This window comes from Schistocerca gregaria, chromosome 7 (assembly GCF_023897955.1).
Source record: "Schistocerca gregaria isolate iqSchGreg1 chromosome 7, iqSchGreg1.2, whole genome shotgun sequence".
Lineage (NCBI taxonomy): Eukaryota > Metazoa > Arthropoda > Insecta > Orthoptera > Acrididae > Schistocerca > Schistocerca gregaria.
Genome location: NC_064926.1, coordinates 117,559,677 through 117,579,256, shown reverse-complemented (window position 1 = coordinate 117,579,256; position 19,580 = coordinate 117,559,677). Strand labels below are relative to the sequence as shown.

Here is a 19,580-nt window from a genome sequence, read left to right as displayed (position 1 = left end):
CTGGTGACAGTAAAAAAGTTTATTGCTTACTACATTTTCACTGTTCATGCAGCAAAACTTTAGCATCAGACATAACATTTTAATTTATCACTTCTTTACTACCAAGGAGGATCAGAAAGTAATACACAATAATTTTTTTCACTCTTGGTATTGCAGCTGGAGTGTTGAAATTTCCAAATGATATACTTTGAAGTTTGCGCTACAGAGGGCGGTCTGTTTCCATGTGCAGCTATAGCAAGAGAAACCTGAACTACAAAGTTAATTGTTACCGTCATCAACTAGGGAGGAGCAGGAAAGTGCAGCTCAGTGTTTGTGTTCCAAAGGGAGTAAACTGAGTGAAATTAACAGAAAATGCATGGTGTGTTTGGTGACATAGTGTCTCCAAGAGGGTCGTATGGACCTTAGTGATTAGCCATGCTCCAGGTGGCGGGTAACAGCTGCAACCCCACAGAATGTTGAGCCATTGAGGCAGCAGTTTTGAGCGATCAGTATGTGCAACTGCGAACCTTATTGCAGCAGTTCAAAATTTCCAGTGGTGCATTGTACTGTATTGTCCACAACACATTGAAATTTCATAAAGTTAATGCTTGCTAGGAGCCTAAGAACCTGACAGACAACCATAAGGGCGAGCGAATGATGACAGGCTTGGATTATTTAACATATTACACTACAGAAAGATATGACTGGTGACGAGTCATGGATGCACCACAACATTCCCGAAACCAAGCAGGCCTCTAGGGCATGGAAACATGCTGCTTCCCCAGTACAAAAAAAGTTCAACCCGATCCAATCTGCTAGGAAAGTGCTTGTGCAATTGCTCTCGGATATGCATAGTGTGTTACTGGTGGACTTCGTTGAACACAGGACCACATTAATGCTGATGGTGTCAGTCTTCTTCATGACAATGCTCAAATCCATGTTGGTGCTCCTGTTCGTGAGAAAATCAACAATTTTGGTGGGAGGCGCTTCAGCATCCACAATAAAGTCCGCACCTTGCTCCATTTGACTTTCACGTGTTTCATTCCATGAAGAAATTGCTGGCTGGCTGTCACTTTCTGATAGAAGTGAATCAGCAGATGCTTATATTCTAATCAAACACGATGATTAAATTATTGTGCGCTACTTTCCAATCTTCCCTCATAACAACTTTATTCGCAACATGATTTGCAGACAGTATCCCTATATATCTCTGAATGTACCTGCAAAATTATGTCATTATACAGCACACAGTTCAGGAGACATGATGTTATAAACTTTGAGATGTGTGAGAAACTTGCTGTTGCCAAAAATGAAATGCATATTACCCAGACTGTATTCATCCACTGAGTGATTTCCAACAAACTTTTTTCAAATATTTACTGAAGTTTTTCTCACTGATTTGCTAAGCTTCAAATATTTAACAAATTAACTCATTTGTAAAGTAATTTGATGTTTGAAACAGTTTTGTACATGGAAATTCAATTCTTTAAAGAATTGGGAGGTAACTGTCACTGTACAGATTTGTGCAATTTGTTCATAAGCTATAGGTCAAAATTATCTGCATGAGTAGATAAAAATTTTTATGAGAAAATTTCACTGTATGCGGTGGTAAAAATCCTAGTAACATTCTACACAGGCATATGGAATGTGAATACAGCAGCAGCCATGTGAGATCCACTGCAGGATAAAGACCTTGTCTTTTCTCTCTTGAAATCCTCCAGATAACTAACATGGTCCATCTGCTATCCATTCGCCTGACTGCTTACCCAACCCACTTCCATTTAATTACCCATAACTGTATCTTCTGCTTCAGTCTGTTCTTCGATTCATGTGTAATTGTTGCACTGCCTTTTAATGATTCCCAGTATGCTCTACTTTCCAGTATGCTGAGCACCCTTCTGTTTGTGAATGAATTTAGTGTTTAAACTGGATTGATGTTTGGCTTTGGAGTATATAAACGAGTTATTGATTCTATTTCATGCATAAAATGGAATTAACAATTTGATTGTACACTTGCAAGCACACCATTAATCAATCGGGCCGAGATAACTTGATAGCTCAATTTAAAACGTGTGTTTCTCACTGCCATTAGTCGGTACACTCTGATGATAAACTTTATAGAATTCACACACATCAAAAGTTTAGTTATGAAAGCTATCTTTCCTATATTTTGAACATACAAAATTTTAGTCTTAATTCTAATTGACTGTGTGTGAATTTTTGGTTGATTTGTGGTTTTTCTATGACTTGTGATTTTCTTTATAAACGTTTTTCATTGGGCTGGTGAAAGTATTTTGCGAGCAATGATTCCGGCATATAGAACTATTTCTTTGGTTTGTGTGGTAGTGACTGTAGAAAAGTTAGTAAAAAAAGGTTTTTGAAGTGAAGACTGTTCTTGCCTATTGAAAAAATGGCTGGTATTTGGAAATTTTTCAGGTCCAGGAGGACCACCCCCTGGTCATGGTGGGCCACCTGTCCACGGAGGTCCCCCGCAAGGCCCTCCAGCTCCACATGTGAATCCTGCATTCTTCCAGCAAGGTGCTGGCCCACCACATCAAGGGCCACCACACCAGGGTCCACCACCACCACATGGTCCTCCTCACGGCTATGGGCCACCTCCAGCTCCACAGGTATAGGTTTTGCTGTTCCCTTTACTGTTATCATTATCATCATCATCATTATTCACTTTGTCAGGTCATTGTAAAGTGGAAACAGTGATGATAGGGATATTTATCTGAACAGGTATAATCCTCAGTCTTTAATAAGTTATGTCGCATGCAATAGATTTCTTTGCATTTTGAAATCAGTTGCTTAGTCTGTGTTGCACTATGTGTGCTTTGCGTTACATGTTTAGTTGGTTCTTCACAGAAAAGCATTATATTAAATGACCTGGACCAAGCTTGTCCTTGTAAGCTAGATATTCTGAAAGTATTGTCATACTTACAGCCACAGTATGGTGCACCACCACCTGAACATCGTCCTGAAGGACCACCTCCAATCAGTGAAGTTGAATTTGAAGAAATAATGGGACGGAACAGAACAGTTTCAAGCTCTGCCATTGCTCGTGCAGTGTCTGATGCAGCAGCTGGTAAGAGCACTGTTTTAAAAAGAAAAAAAAAATTAATGGAAGTGTTTCAGTTTAATTATGCTATTACTCTGTTCTGCTGTTACAGGTGAATATGCTAGTGCAATTGAAACTTTGGTCACAGCGATTTCACTAATAAAACAGTCAAAAGTAGCTAATGATGATCGTTGTAAGATCCTGATAAGCTCGTTACAAGATACACTTCATGGAGTAGAGACAAAGAGCTATGGATCTGCACGAAGAGGTAAGCACATAGAAAGTAATGCTTGTGGGTCAAATTTTCAGACTGGGGAAGGATTTGCGCGTGTGTGTGTGTGTGTGTGTGTGTGTGTGTGTGTGTGTAAAGGAATTATGTATCCCGTGTGTAAAGGAATTGTGTATCCCGGAATCTAGAATGCTGTTTTGATAAATAAAAAAAGATTGAACTGCAATCATGGCAATGATATGGCAAACAGTCTCGAAGTTTGTTTGCCCATATTTTCTGGCATGTTCAGAAAATGAAACAAACCCACTCCTATTAACAAAATGTACCAAGAAAAATATCAGTTTTGATGATGCTTCAATGTGCTGTTGCACTGAAATGACATACCTTCATAACACACAAATTGCAATACAGAATAAGTGAAACTTCAAAATGTTTAATCACCAGCCAGAAGTATCTCATTTTATTACAACAAATTATATCTGTAATGACATGTTTTCAAAAGATACCCTAGGCTAGTGCTTTCAAGTGGCGTTTATTCGTAGGTGGAAGTTACAATATGAAAGCACCACATGTGCGCTGAAATCCAGTATAGTGGCTGCAAAGCTCTGCTTGTGTTGTAGGGAGTGTTCTTGCCTCTTACTGGTTAACTATTCTATTGCAATTGTTACTGGAACATCACAGAATTTATTTTGTGTTTCACACATAGCAAGGTTTCTTCAAAGTAAAATAACAGGAAATTGATATTACAGAACTCGTACAGTTCCATGTCTACACCAACGTTACGTCCCATGTCTGGATTGCTTAAGAGAAACTGAACAAATGAGAAAGGCCCTATTGAAATATAGAATGAAATTCTGACATTTCCATCAAGCAGTTGATGCGCTATATTGTTTGTAAGATAAAATATCTGGGATAGCAGAAAAACATAAAATCATTCTCCAGTGGAAAAGTTGGCAAAAATAAGATCCCTGTTAAAATTATGTCCAGGAAAATTAAATGCAAGTAACATTAGGATGTTACAGTGCAACAAGCAAAGATGGTGAAAAGGGTTCAGTGTATGAAGAACAAAGAGGAATGAGCCTCACAAAACATGTGTTACAGGAATCCTTTAAAAATGAGAATCTTGGATCTGTTGAACAAAAGGAGCGGCCTGAGGAAAAAAGAAATTGCCACACAGTACCCCCCCCCCCTCCCCACACACACACACACACACACACACACACACACACACACACACACACACACACACACACATAAAACCACTCCAAACATCCTACCCCGCTCCCCTCTCCTTCCATTACCAGACTGACTATTCCTTGCTATCTGAGGATGTGTTGTATAAATTGGTCTCTTCTTTCAACATGTCCCTAATTTTTCCCCACTTCAGTGTAGTACCTCATCCATTGGTTACTCAGTTTCTCCATCATATATTTTTAACATTGTTGTGTTGCACTACATTTCCAAAGCTTTTATTTATATTATTGTCTGAACTGCTTATTGTCCACCTTTCACTTCTGTACAGGGCTACACTTTAAAGAAATACTCGGGAAAGCCCTCCCAGCATTTAAATCTGTATCAGATATTAACAAATTTCTCTCTTCTGGAAATGCTGTTCTAGTCACTGTCAAAACCCATTTTCTGTTATTTCAGTTTCAGCGATTCTCAATTATGTAGCTGCCCAAATAACAAAATCCATCTGCTTCTTTCAGTGCTTCATTTCCTAATCTAATTCCCTCAGCATTGTCTAATTTAATTCAACTACATTCCATTACCTGTAATTTTCTTTTGTTGCTTGTCTCCTTCTCTTTTCAAGACACCATATATTCTCTTATACTGCTCTTCTAGGTCCTTAACTGTCTCTTAATAAAAATCTTATGTTATCGATAAGCCTCAGAAGTTTTTGTTTATCCTCCTTGAACTTCAATTCTCTTTCTAACTTTTTCCTTGTTTTTGTTTACTGCTTCTCAATCTACATATGGGATAATGTCAGGGATATGTTATAACCTTGTCTCACTCACTTTTCAAATACTGCTTTCCTTTCGTGTCCATCGGCTCTTAAAATTGCGCTAAAGTTTTTGTACAAAGTGGGTATAATCTTCCAATTTCTGTATTTTGTCCCTGCTAACTTCAAATTTTCAAGGAGTTTAGTCCAGTCAGCAATGTCAAAACACTTCTCTAAAGCTACAAATTCAGTGAACATAGGTTTGCCTTTCTTTACTCTATTATCTACGATAAAATGTAGGATCAGTATTGGCTCGTATGTTGCCATATTTATGTAGAACCCAAATTGATCTTCTGAGGCAGACTTCAAGTTTTCCATTTTTCTGTAAATAATCCGTTTTGATATTTTGTGACCATGATTTATTAAACTGATGGTTTGGTAGTCTTAACAACTGTCTGCAACTGCCTTCATTGGAATTGAAATGACTATTCGTCCTGAAGAGTGAGGTTATTTCAATTGTCTCTTGTATTTTGCACACCAAGTGGAATAATTTCATCATGGCTGGCTCCCTAAGATCTCAGTAATTCTGAGGGATTGTTGTTGACTTCAGGGGCCTTGTATCAACTTAATTTTTCAGTACTTTGTCAATTTGTTTTGCTCTATTACACTTGCAGTCTCGACTTCACCTACTTCCTCTTGTCTTTCTGTAGAGCTCAAGCTTACTCCCTTATAGACCCTCTTACACAGTCTTTCCAACTTTCCCTTCTTTGCCTAGTCATTGCTGGTCATGTGAGCTCTTGATATTTGTGCAGCTGCTTATATTTTCTCCAAAAGTCTCCTCAATTTTACTGTGGGCGACATCTGTTTTACCACTAGTCAGGCATTTTTCTACAGCTTGTAAAAGGTCTGTTTAAAAAAAAAATGTGGAACTTTGTCCAAAGAATTTTGATACATTAACCTTTCACTTACCATTTCTTCAAATACTCTCCTCCACAATTGATACACCACTCCCAGTGTTGTTTCTACTTCCTGAAGCAGTCTTGGCATGCCTCTTTCTGGATCACATGAAGCAATGTCTGCGAATTTTCTTTTATCTTCTCTATCGTTGCAAGTTTTCATCCTTTCAATGGGGTTTTCGGCCAGGTCTGGAGAGTGTGGAGAATGAGTCACCAACAAAGGTGAATGTATGGGTGTGGTATTGTGATGCAAGGACCATGAATTGCCTCGCAACATTTCAGGCAATTTCCTTCTCAAATTTTGTGCAGGCATTGCCACACATCCCGATGGAAGCACCGATTAACGATTTGTCCATGTGACACAAATTCATGGTGAACTAATCCTTCAAAGTCGTTGGTAGACATCGAAGGGCATCCTGAATGATGGTCATCTTTAACTTCTGCCTGGTAATTTTTAGACTGTGTGAACCATTTGTAACACTGAGCACAGCTTAAGCACTTACCACCATAGGCTTCCTGCATCATTTAGTGTTGCTCTTCTAACTCGGCCATCTCGAAATTCACAAACTGTGGGAAACAGTGTTCCACTCAATACAGCACTAAACAATAACTAACAAACGTACAACAGTGAAACTTCTGGCAATTGCACATTAACGGCAGGTGTGTGCAGGGATGCTAACTGCATTTTGCCCCCACATAACATTTTCACACAATTACAAATATTCTGGAACTTTTGAACATAGCTCATAATTTGTTCTCTTGCCATTCCTGCTAAGCCATTTTGCACATTCTTTCAGACTCATCTTTTAGATGCCTGTATTTCCTTTTGCCTGGTTCATTTGCTACTTTTTTTGCAGCCTTCCCTGAATCACTTCTCAAAGCTGCATACTCTTGCTTGGTATCCCTTTCCCCCTTTCAGTCCAGTGTTGTCTAATGCTCCCTCTGAAACACTCAACAACCTCTGGTTTTTCCAATTTATTAATGCCTCATCTCCTTAACTTCGTGCATTTTAGGAAATTTAGTTTAACCCACAGTTCATAACCAATAAATTATGGTCAGTGTTAACATCTGCCCTTGTAAATGTCACACAGTTTAAAATGTAACTTCGAAATCTCCTCTGTACCAAAATACAATAGATATGAAATTTCCAGGTTCCGTATATACAGTCCTGCTTAGTGATTTTTAAACCAAGAATTTGTGATGATTGATTTTATTCTGTGCAAAGTTCTAGCAGATGGCTTCCACTTTCATTCTTTTCCATCCAGTCCATGTTCTCCTACTATTTTTCATTCTCTTCCTTTTTCTACTATTGAATGCGTATTCTGCTTCACCATTTTTGTTCCCCTTAACTATCTGAATAATTTGTTTTATCTCATTATTTATTCTTTCAATGTGATCATCATCTGTGAAACCAGTTGGCATATAAACTTGTATTCTTGTGATCTGTATTCACATTGCGTCTATTGTGGCTACAGTGATGTGTTCGTTATGCCGTTCATAGAAGCTTATCGAAATTTCTGTCCTGTTATTCATTTTTAAACCTACAGTTACATTTGCCTATATTTGATTTTGTTTGTGTAACCCTGTACGAACTCCTGTTTGTTTTAAGACTCAACTTCTCTGTATCTCTAATGTCAACCAACCCATTTCTCGTTCCTAATTTTCTAGCCTACTTATCCTATTAAGGGATCTTAACATTCCATTCTCTGATCTGTAGAACAACTGTCCTGATGACAATATCCTTTTGAATATAGTTGCATTTGGAGATCGGAACGGGGAACTATTGTACCTCCGCAACACAGCAAGTTCTTTGTGCTTTCAGCCTTTTGCAATACCAAAACAGTAAGGCCATATTGACTAATATGACAAGTCCATATCTGTCAATCATCCAGGCTGTTGCTCCTGCAGCTGATTTTCTTCAGGAACTATAGGCTAGTCTGGTCTCTCGTTACATTCCCCATCCATTGTGGGTGCACCTACAGTACAGTTGTCTGTATCATTTACGCACACATGGTGCCCCACTATGACAAGGCCGAACTGGAGAATGGTTGAAAGTGGTTTTGATTGCTCCAAAGGTGAATAATTCAAGGAATGTGATGTCTGAATCTATTGTTGGGAAAATGGTGATAGATATGCTTGCCAGATGAATGTAATGGTTTCTACTGGTTCAGTTCAATTTGAGGAAGTAATGTGGGACCAGGTTTAGTCGTACAAGGACAACCATGAAAATGTATGGGATGTCAAGGGTGTAAAAAGAAATGAAAGTGATTTGTGTATGTGATGGTTACTTTCTAATGTTCTTAGAGTTGATTACTGGGTAGAGTTTGTTCTGTTTACTCTATGTTGATTTTTTGTTGTTGTCGTCTTCAGTGCAAAGTCTGGCTTGCTGCAGCTCTCCGTGTACTCTATCCTGTGCCAGCCTTTTCATCTTCAGGTAACTAGTGCAACCTACATCCTTATGAATCTGTTTACTGTATTCATCTCTTGGTGTCCCATCTAATCTTCACCATTTTTCTGTAGCACCACATTTCAAAAGCTTCTATTCTCTTCTTGCGTAAACTGTTTACCGTTCAAGTTTCATGTCCATACATGGCTGCACTCCATACAAATACTTTCAGGAAGGACTTCCTGACACTTAAATCTATACTCTACATTAACAAATTTCTCTTATTCAGAGGCACTTTCCTTGCCATTGCCAGTCTACATTTTATATCCTCTGTACTTCGACAATGTCAGTTATTTTGCTACCCAAATCGCAAAACTCATCTTCTACTTATGTGTAGAGTACGCGTGGGGAATTTGGAGTCAGAAATTTTTGTAATTTGTCAGAAAAATTTGTAATAAAGAACGGACTTAAGCAGGGAGATACCCTGTCTCTGCTACTTTTTAATTTTGTCCTAGAATATACTGTACGAGTGAGAGCAAATAATTCAGAGGGCTTGGAGTTAAATGGAAATATTAAGATATTAGAGTATGCAGATGATCTGAACAACATTAGCGATAGGAAAGAATCTGTAACAGCAAATGTGAATGCGTTAATAAAGGCTAGTGAAGATGTAGGTCTAAGGATAAGTAAAGTCAAAACTAAATACCTGGTTACTACTAGAATGCCAGCAGCAGTAGATCAGAAAATGTTAAGAGTTGGAGACATTCAGTTTGAAAAAGTGAACACGTTTAAGTATCTAGGCGTGGACATCACTTCGAGAAATGAGATTGAATCCGAACTGAAGAAGAGATTATGGGCGGGAAATGTATGCTATTTCTCACTGAATGCATTACTTTCATCACGGATATTGTCTAGGAATTTAAAGATTAGAATATACAAAGCTATTATTCTACCAGTTATGCTGTATGGGTGTGAGACTTGGTCTCTCACTGTGCAAAATGAAAAGCCGTTTCCAGTATTTGAAATAAATAAATAAATAAAATAAATAAATAAGAGGAAAATTTTCGGAGCAAAAAGAGATGACATTAGCGTGGCGATAACTGCATAACAAAGGGGGGGGGGGGTGAAGAAGTAAGCAAAACTTTGACATTTGGTTGAACTTGGCATGCTTTTTCCAGTCTTGGTCCTCCTGGATGCTTCCATTGGAATGATTAGGCTTTGGTTTCGATGTCATAACTGTAAATCTATGTTTTGTTGCCCTTTTGAGCAAATAAGGGTCATCATTGATGTCATTCAAGAGTTCCTGTGGGATGCGCATGTAACAGTTCTTCTGATCGGAATTGAGAAGCTTGGTAACAAACTTTGCTGACTCACATCTCGTGCCCAAAATATCCGAAAAAATTGCATGACGAGAGCCGACCGATATGCCAACATCCTCAGCAACTTCTCTTATGGTAATCTACGATTTTCCTCACAGCTTTGACGCCATCTGCTGTCATTGTGCTGGGGCTTCCAGAACGAAGTTGGTCATTGGCATCTTCTCAGCCATATTGGAAGAGCTTGTACCACTTATAAACATAGTTTTTACTTAGAGCATACTCACCGTATGCCTTTGTCAACATTTAACGTGTTTTTGAGCACTTGATTCCATTTTTCACACAAAATTTGATGCAGATTACTTGCTCCATTTCTTATAGTAATCGAAATTTGTTGAAAACAGTGAAACGCGTCTAACCTTTCTATCTGTCAAAAATAAGTGAAGTATTCTGTAAACTTGAAACTGTTAACATATTTTCGGGATATGCGTACCAGTATAACAAAGAAAAGTTCGATAATCGAATGTATGTTGCCCATGCAATTTGAAAAGTAATCTTACCTTTTTATCTGCTCTGGTATACCCTCCATTCAAGATACTGTCTGTTCTGTTCAACTGCTCTTCCAAGTCTTTTGCTGTCTCTAATATCTTCATTTCAAGATTTTATGGGCACCAAAAAATAAATTTTGGTAGAGAACATTTCTGGACTAATCCTTTTCCAGTTTTAAATTGCCAGTAACACCTAAACAGTGTGGAGATTGGCTTAGAAAGGCATGGGGGAATGAAGCTCCATCCAAGGCACCTACTTTGTACTTGGTACAGTGAATTTAAGAGAGATTAGTTTTTTCTTAGGGATGAATTTCTTGAAGTACCCCCCAAAAACTGAAAGAACCAGAGGTTGTAGAGTGTTTCTAGAGAGCATTAGGGAATGATGGAATGGGGGAAAGAAATGCAGTAGAAGAAGAATGGGTAGCTTTGAGAGATGAAGTAGTGAAGGCAGCAGAGGACCTAGTAGGTAAAAAGACTAGGGCTAGTAGAAATCCTTGGGTAACAAAAGAAATATTGAATTTAATTGATGAAAGGAGAAAATATAAAAATGCAGTAAATGAAGCAGTCAAAAAGGAATACAAACGTCTCTAAAATGATATTGACAGGCAGTGCAAAATGGATAAGCAGGGATGGCTAGAGGACAGATGTAAGGATGTAGAGGCGCATATCACTAGGGGTAAGGTAGATACGGCCTACAGGAAAATTAAAGAGACCTTTGGAGAAAAGAGAACCACTTGTATGAATATCAAGAGCTTAGATGGAAACCCAGTTCTAAGCAAAGAAGGGAAAGCAGAAAGGTGGAAGGAATATATAGAGGATCTATATAAGGGTGATGCACTTGAGGACAATATTTTGGAAATGGAAGAGGATGTGGATGAAGATGAAATGGGAGATACAATAATGCATGAAGAGTTTGACAGAGCACTGAAAGACTTGAGTCTAAACAAGGCCCCTGGAGTAGATAACATTCCATTAGAACTACTGACAGCCTTGGGAGCGCCAGTCCTGACAAAACTCTACCATCTGGTGAGCAAGATGTATGAGACAGGCGAAATACCCTCAGACTTCAAGAAGAATATAATAATTCCGATCCCAAAGAAAGCAGGTGTTGACAGATGTGAAAATTACCGAACATTCAGTTTAATAAGTCACGGATGCAAAATACTAATGCGTATTCTCTACAGACGAATGGAAAAACTGGTAGAAGCTGACCTCGAAGAAGATTAGTTTGGATTCCGTAGAAATGTTGGAACACGTGAGGAAATACTGACCCTACGACTTATCTTAGAAGCTACATTAAGGAAAGGCAAACCTACGTTTCTAACATTTGTAGACTTAGAGAAAGCTTTTGACAATGTTGACTGGAATACTCTCTTTCAAATTCTGAAGGTGGCAGGGGTAAAATACAGGGAGCAAAAGGCTATTTACAATTTGTACAGAAACCAGATGGCAGTTATAAAGAGTCGAGGGGCACGAAAGGGAAGCAGTGGTGTGTATTCAATGTGTATATTGAGCAAGCAGTGAAGGAAACAAGAGAAAAATTCAGAGTAGGTATTAAAATCCATGGAGAAGAAATTAAAACTTTGAGATTCGCCGATGAAATTGTAATTCTGTCAGAGACAGCAAAGGACTTGGAAGAGTAGTTGAACGGAATGGACAGTGTCATGAAAGGAGGGTATAAGATGAACATCAACAAAAGCAAAACGAGGCTAATGGAATGTAGTTGAATTAAGCCAGGTGATGCTGAGGGAATTAGATTAGGAAGTGAGACACTTAAAGTAGTAAAGGAGTTTTGCTATTTGGGGAGCTGGCAAGGAAAGCGTTTCTGAAGAAGAGAAATTTGTTAACATCGAGTATTGATTTAAGTGTGAGGAAGTTGTTCCTGAAAGTATTTGTATGGAGCGTAGCCATGTATGGAAGTGAAACATGGACGATAACGAGTTTGGATAAGAAGAGAATAGAAGCTTTCGAAATGTGGTGCTACAGAAGAATGTTGAAGATTAGATGGGTAGATCACATAACTAATGAGGAGGTATTGAATAGAATTGGGGGGAAGAGAAGTTTGTGGCACAACTTGACTAGAAGAAGGGATCGGTTGGTAGGACATGTTCTAAGGCATTAAGGGATCACAAATTTAGTATTGGAGGGCAGGGCGGAGGGTAAAAATCGTAGAGGGAGACCAAGAGATGAATACACTAAACAGATTCAGAAGGATGTAGGTTGCAGCAGGTACTGGGAGATGAAGAAGCTTGCACAGGATAGATTAGCATGGAGAGCTGCATCAAACCAGTCTCAGGACTGAAGATGACAACAACAACAACAACAACAACAACATTCGTAAATCTGCAACAGCAGAATTACTCATGTGGGATAAAATTATCACTAAACTGCGTGACAGTGTAACGTATGTACATGAAATTATTTCACAGCATGTGTAATATTTGGAAAGTTATTGAATTGTGATTCTTCAACATTGACTTAGTTTTTCTTTTTGGATTTGAGGAATTCATAGTTTCTTCGGTGCTTTTGTTGGTTTGTATGACCTCAGTATGGTTGATTGTTTCTTTCCTTTGCTTGATTGTCATTTGTGTAGGATTACCAATTGTGTCAACAGCACGTGTTCCTCAGTTAAAGTATGACTGTTTAAATTTCTAATGATTGGGAAATGCAAGTTGAATCCTTCAGAGTTCACAATGAGATTGAGCTATGGAGATACTTCAACAAATGAACATTAGTTCATGCTGAAAAATGGAGGATTGAGCAGAGAGAGAGAGTCATGTAAATGCTGAAGCGGCTGAAACCTTGGCATATGTCTTCCCACTGTATGGCATGTGGACCCTCTGTGTGGTGAGTGTGGTCACCGACTGTGTGAGAGAAAGCCCCTGTGTGTATCAGTTGACATGACACCACTCTTACCACTCTTCATGTTGCCCAACTTACAAGAGAGAGAAGAAAAACCAAGAACAAAAGTCTTATGCTGAGCCTTGCCTAAAATATGACCGTGTCCGCCCAGTGTTGATTTCTTCTGTATTTCCCTCTATTATATCCTTTCCTGCTCCTACCTCGTCCTTAACCTAACCCCAGTCCCCTCTCCTCTCTTCTACCCCACCTCTGCTGTAACCAAGCCCTGCCTTCCAGGAGTCACACCCCTTCCCCGGGCTGAAGAAGTGCCCCCTTCTTCGGCAACTGCATGTGTTGACCCACTCCCCCTCCCGGGACCCCTCTCCCTAATGTGTCTCAGGTGCAAAGCCTGCTACCACAACTCGGCTATGAGATGCATCATCTGTGTGCCCCAAGGTCACCTGCTCTCTTTCGGTTCCGGATCTTGCAGAAGCCTGTTCTACCTCCAAAAGAGGAGAAGAAGAAACGGAAGTCCCAGGACGAGTGCCCCCCTCCATAGTGCCCCAGTAAGAGCCATCTCTCTCTCACAATTTGCAGTAAGAGCCACCTCTCCCTCACAACCTGCATCTGACATCTTATTTATGGATGTCACCTCACGCTTTTTGGCAAAGAACACTTACCAAGTGACGTGACCCCCCCCCCCCCCCCCCCCCCCCCTCAGCTTCCTTGTCTAACCTGAACTCTCATCACATGATAATCCAGTGGTATTGCAATGGATACTGTCATCACCTACTAGAAATACAATGACTTGTTCCCTAGTGTTCTGCACCTCATCACATAGCACAGGTCCACACCCAAATTCCATCCACAACCAGGTGATTTACCCTGCCCTTAATCCCGGGAAGAATCCATGTCCCTTGACAGCAACTGTCTGATTAACCTGACTAACAAACTTTGTAAACTGCTTGAGAGGATGGCTAGCTTCAAATTATGTTGGGTACTAGACTCTTGGGGCCTTTTGTCCCCGTATTGGTGTGGCTTCTTGGAAGGACAATCCCCAGCTGACAGTTTACTCAAATTGGAAACAGCAATCTGACAGGCTTTTACTAACCACCGGCACCTTATTGCAGTCTTCTTTAACCTACATAAGGCTTACAACACAGCGTGACGCCATCACATTTTACTTACCCTCCATGATTGGGGCTTTTGCGGCCTCTTCAGATTGTTATCCACGATTTTTTATCCCATTGACTCTTTCGGGTTCAAGTTGGCACTTCACTGAGCACCCCTGGGAATTCAGGAGAATGGTATCACACAGGGTTTTGTGTTACGTGTCACACTCTTCCCCATAGCCATCAATGGGCTTGTAACCTCTGTTGGGCCTCTGGTTACTCTGGCATTGTATGTCGACAATTTTTGCATTGGTGCAGCTCCCACTCGGGAACATCTGCTGGTTGCCGGCTCCAAGGCGCCATCTGACAGGTCTCTTCATGGGCCTTCTTCCTTGGCTTCCAGTTTTGTCATTCGAAAATGTGGGTTACCCATTTTTGTCGTCAATCCACAGTGTACCCCAGTCAACCAGTTCCTAGATATGGTAAGAAAGTCCTGTTTCTTGGGCCTTACTTTTGATAAAAGGTTGACGTGGCTGCCGCATGTTTGCCACCTGATGACTACGTGCATGCGGAAGCTTAATGCTCTCAACCTCCTGGCTCCACACACTTGGAATGCAGACCGTGCTACTCTTCTCCATATTCACCATGCTCTGGTCTTGTTCAGCCTAGATTATGGTAATCAGATTTATGGCTCACCAGTTCCTTCCACTCTGAAAATACTTGACCCTGTTCATCATTGTGGAGTGCATCTGGCTGTTGGTGCCTTTTATGTTAGTCCCATTGACAGTCTCCTCACAGGAGCAGGGATTCTCCATCTACCAATGTGTCACAGCCAACTCCTGGTTTCTTATGCAATCACCTTTTGCCAGTTCCCTGACCATCTCATGTACCGACCATCTTATGTACCATGTCTTCTTTGCAAATGAGGGATGTCTCCATCCTGATAACTGCCCACAGTTGGGATTGCCAGTTGGACTGCATCTCACTTTTCCCTGTCAGGATCACCATCTCCACTCACTGAAACACGCCTCGTGTATTTCCTCTCACAACCATCCTTGGATGGTGCATAGACGATAGATTAGGACCGACCTATTCCAGGGTCCTAAGGTCTCTGTCACACCTATGGTCTTCCAGTGTCTTGTACTTTCCATCCCTGCAGGGTTTCAGGGTGCCACCATCTTCTGTGCTGATGGTTCTAAGACGATAGATAAGGCAGGATACACTTTCATGTCACCTACTGGTTAGAACACCCTTTATTGGCAGGATCATGTAGTGTGTTTACAGCAGAGCTCCTAGCCATTCACAGTGCCCTCCTTTTTGTTACTCAGGTCTCCTGCCACAATGTTTTAATATGTACCTATTCAATGAACAGCCTGCAGTCTATCGACCGATGCTACTCTCGTCAAACTTTGGTCTCCGCTATCTGTGACCTTCTCTCCGCCCTTGGCTGTGTCACCTGCTCAGTTGTCTGTCTCTGGGTCCCGAGTCATGTAGGTATCAAAGGGAATGAAATGACAATGAAATGCCAGACTGGCTAGAGATACTTACCTCCCATTCTTTTTCACGATTCCAGCAGCGGATATGTGGATCTAAGTCATATCTCTTTTTGTCCAGAAGTGGAATGACATCTGTTGTGCTACTGCTCTGAGTAATAAACTCTGCACAATCAGGGAGTCTACTGTGGTTTGGCACTTCCTTCCACTCATCTCAGGACTCCACTGTCTTATATGCCGATTACATATTGGTCTACCAGGCTCACTCTTGTTCATTCTTGCGTAACGAACCACCCCACTGTCCTACATATTGGTGAAATGTCGCCTCCTATTGGCCCATCATACGACGAAGTATAGTCTTTCAGATTCCTTAATTTCAATATTATCAGATGATTCACTGATTGTTGAACTGGTCTTCAGTTTCCTGCATGAAAAGCTTCCCCCCCCCCCTCCCCCCCCTCCTCCCCCTCAGATACTAGGTTTTGCTTTACTCCTGGAGCAGGGACAGTGTGGTTATGGTTGGGGCCTCTCTTCATGTTTTCTCAGTCTAGGACCCATGACCACCACCCCTTGCAAAGGCCGCTATTTTATCACTCTGTTTTCCATTTTTTTTAAGATTTGGGCCACCTTTTTAGACCCTCTACTGTGTGTGTTTTAACTTCCTTGTTTTATAGTTTGACTCTTCTAACTGGATCTATACACTTATAGCTGACCCTCTCTCTTTTTGGAACACTTAGATGGAAGGGGAATTTTTTTTGCTGTGTGTGTGTGTGTGTGTGTGTGTGTGTGTGTGTGTGTGTGTGTGTTTGGGGGGGGGGGGGGGGGGGCAGCAAAGTATCCATCATCACAATATAAGAGCCACTTGACCATTTAAAAGGAATTATTTTCTACCAAGACTGATGAGTCGCAGCAGTTCCTAATTCATAAACTGCATAAGAAAATATTATCCATGTTTTCATATTACCGTTTTTGTGGCAGATAGAATTCTCACTACGTCTGGGTTTCCACCAACCTTAATAGCACAATGGCAAGTTCGCCATAAAATATGGTTCCATTTACCACAGTACATCAATCAAGCACATGTTTTGGAAGTTTACATTATGGGAGACAACGAGGCCCAGACTGATGGACTGTGTCAAATTATTCAGGGACATGAATGGACAACTATACTGAAAATACAAAATGTTGTACATAATCACAACAATGTGTAGGTGCATAGAGGTTCAAACAACTCTAAAAAACAAGGCCTTCCCCTCTCTTCCCTTATCCCAACATTCAAACACCACTCATTTCTCTCTAGTGAATTCTTTTCAGCTGTAGACTTGTTAAATCATCCAATAACCAGGGTAGGCACCAAACCACACTAATACATGTACTGTTGGATGTGTGGAGAGGGGGAGTGGCCCTTCTGTTTATGCTCATCCAGGAAGAAAGCAAAAATTGATGACCATGTTGAAATAAACCAAAGATATCACAGCAGCTAAGTGGTTAAACCATAAGCATAAATACAGAAGTCTGCTTAATGACTTCATATGCGCACCACCATTAAAGTGTTATTTTAAGCTTGATGAGAGAAGCAGAGGTGTGAGAGAATGAGTTTACTTCCCCTATTGACGTTAGAAGCTTATTAAATGTCAGCTCAGTGACACACTGTACACCTTGTAAAATGTAAATTGGAAAGAAAGCTCAGGTGCTGGAGTTTCGCTTCATGCCCTCTACCACCGCAGCCAATCTTTACGACCTGCAGTGTGTGGTGTATGTGGTGCAATGTATATACATGAGTGGCATATGTAGTTGGTGCAACTGTATCGTGTCAGATTTGAACACGGAAGTCTTTAAAGTGTGCCATCACCAAACTATTCATCAATTTCCATGTGACATCTCTGCAGTAGCACATCTGCACAAAAAGTATATTTTCAGCCCTTCACAAAATGCTTTCACCCCTACCTACACTCTCGTCATTGCCACTCCCCAGTTTCACACATCCAGTAGGCCAACTCATTTTAAGTGTGTTAGTGTGGTGTGGTGTCTGTGCTGATTGTTGAGCGACTTAACAAGTTGCCAGCCAATAAGAGTTCACCAGCTGGAAATGGCTACATTCCCTCGATAATGACTGAGCATATTCTTTAAGGCTCAGTGTTTGAATTTCAAAAGTTGAAGATTGATACTGTTTCTGAATACAGTAGATTGAAAATGCATTCAAAAAGATAAGACTGAGTTGTAGGTGGCACAAGAAAAGGTGGTGGCTGGGCCCCTTCATCATGTATTGGCTTGGCACGAAACACTTCATGTCGACTGCTATGTTTTTCCATTACCGCTACATTAGTAGTAGTAGTAGTAGTAGTAGTAGTAGTTGTTGTTGTTGTTGTATCGTAATTGTGTGGTGCTGGCAACACCGATTGTGGATTATGTCTGCATTTCCTCTCTCACATCTCCCCACTCCACAACGGCCTAAAATATTCTCTTAACTACATCACCAACTGTGTACAAATCATCTGTCTGTTGTGCCACTTATACCTCAGTCAGTCACATCAAATGTCAATAGGAAGAATTCAGGATGAACTATTAGGAAGAAATATTAAATTGGGGAACTTTTAGCAACAGTGTTCAGGTTTTTCACAGGTGCTATGAATTTATGATATAGAATCTTGAAAAACATAAAATTAAAGTATAGTTTCTATGTGGTTTCGAAGATGGTCTCTCGAATGAAAATGGTTTGAAAGAGTATCGCAGATAACTTTTTCAGACGACCCCTCTCTCACTCACGCCCTCGCTCCCTGTAGCTCTATCTTTTTTTACATGAGCTAGCAATGGTCATTTTTGTCATTTTTAGAAAAAAATTGTGAACTTAATTCTCAGTTTGTAAACTACTGGACTACAGCAGGAGAACGAAATCGTATGTTGTAAGGCCTTTTATTGGCAAGTTATTACGTGCAAGATTTTAAGTGTATCCCATGATTAATTTTACTAACTATAAACAGCTGAAATTAATTTTTTTTTGAGTGTCTATTTTTTCAGCCGACTTTGCTTTAAATTACCTATAAGCAGATCTCTTAGGAAATCGGAAGAGAGGGCAAAATGTTGTATATATGACCTAGCTCTTTTTCTTTCAAGAAAATATGAGGCGTATTTTTTAAGTAAGGTCCATTTGAACATAAGTACACAATGAAAAGTTATTTCAAAAAATTAAATCTATTTCCAGAAAGTACATACTTCACTCTATTTTTCAACATAGTTGCCATGTTAGTTGAAACACGCATCATACCTCTCATCCAATTTTAAAATACCCTCTTCATAAAAATTTGTCGTCCGCTCTGATAACCAAGAGTTCACTGCTGTTTTCACTTCATCATCATCATTATCATCATCATCATCATCATTGTAACGGTTGCTACTGAGGTGTTGTTTGAGGTGGAGGAACAGATGGTAATCGCTTGGTGCAAGATCAGAACTGTAGGGTGGGTGGTCTAAAACTTCCCAGCCAAAACTGTCCAATAAAGACCTCCAGTGTGAGATTTTGCATTGTCATGGAGGAGGACAATTTCCTTTGTCAGCATGCCCGCGTCTTCTGTTTCGAATCGCTCTGCATAGCTTTCTCAGGGATTGGCAGTATGCTTCTGCATTGATAGTGGTTCCTCGTTGCATGAAGTCGACCAACAAAACACCATGCCTATCTCAAAATACCGATGGCATGATTTTGCACGGGGACAGAGTCTG

At 40.2% G+C, this 19,580-nt stretch overlaps 1 protein-coding gene across 18 annotated transcripts in view; it reads left to right on the top strand.

Annotated features, from left to right (window-relative positions):
• Positions 1-19,580, top strand: part of LOC126281344 (cleavage and polyadenylation specificity factor subunit 6) — a 167,089-nt gene that overhangs the window by 120,344 nt on the left and 27,165 nt on the right. For all 18 annotated transcript variants that reach the window (XM_049980238.1, XM_049980237.1, XM_049980228.1 and 15 more), the window contains 3 exons: positions 2,416-2,609; positions 2,926-3,067; positions 3,153-3,308. In XM_049980238.1, the coding sequence (XP_049836195.1) occupies positions 2,416-2,609; positions 2,926-3,067; positions 3,153-3,308 (492 nt within the window). The remainder of the gene's footprint in view (positions 1-2,415; positions 2,610-2,925; positions 3,068-3,152; positions 3,309-19,580) is intronic.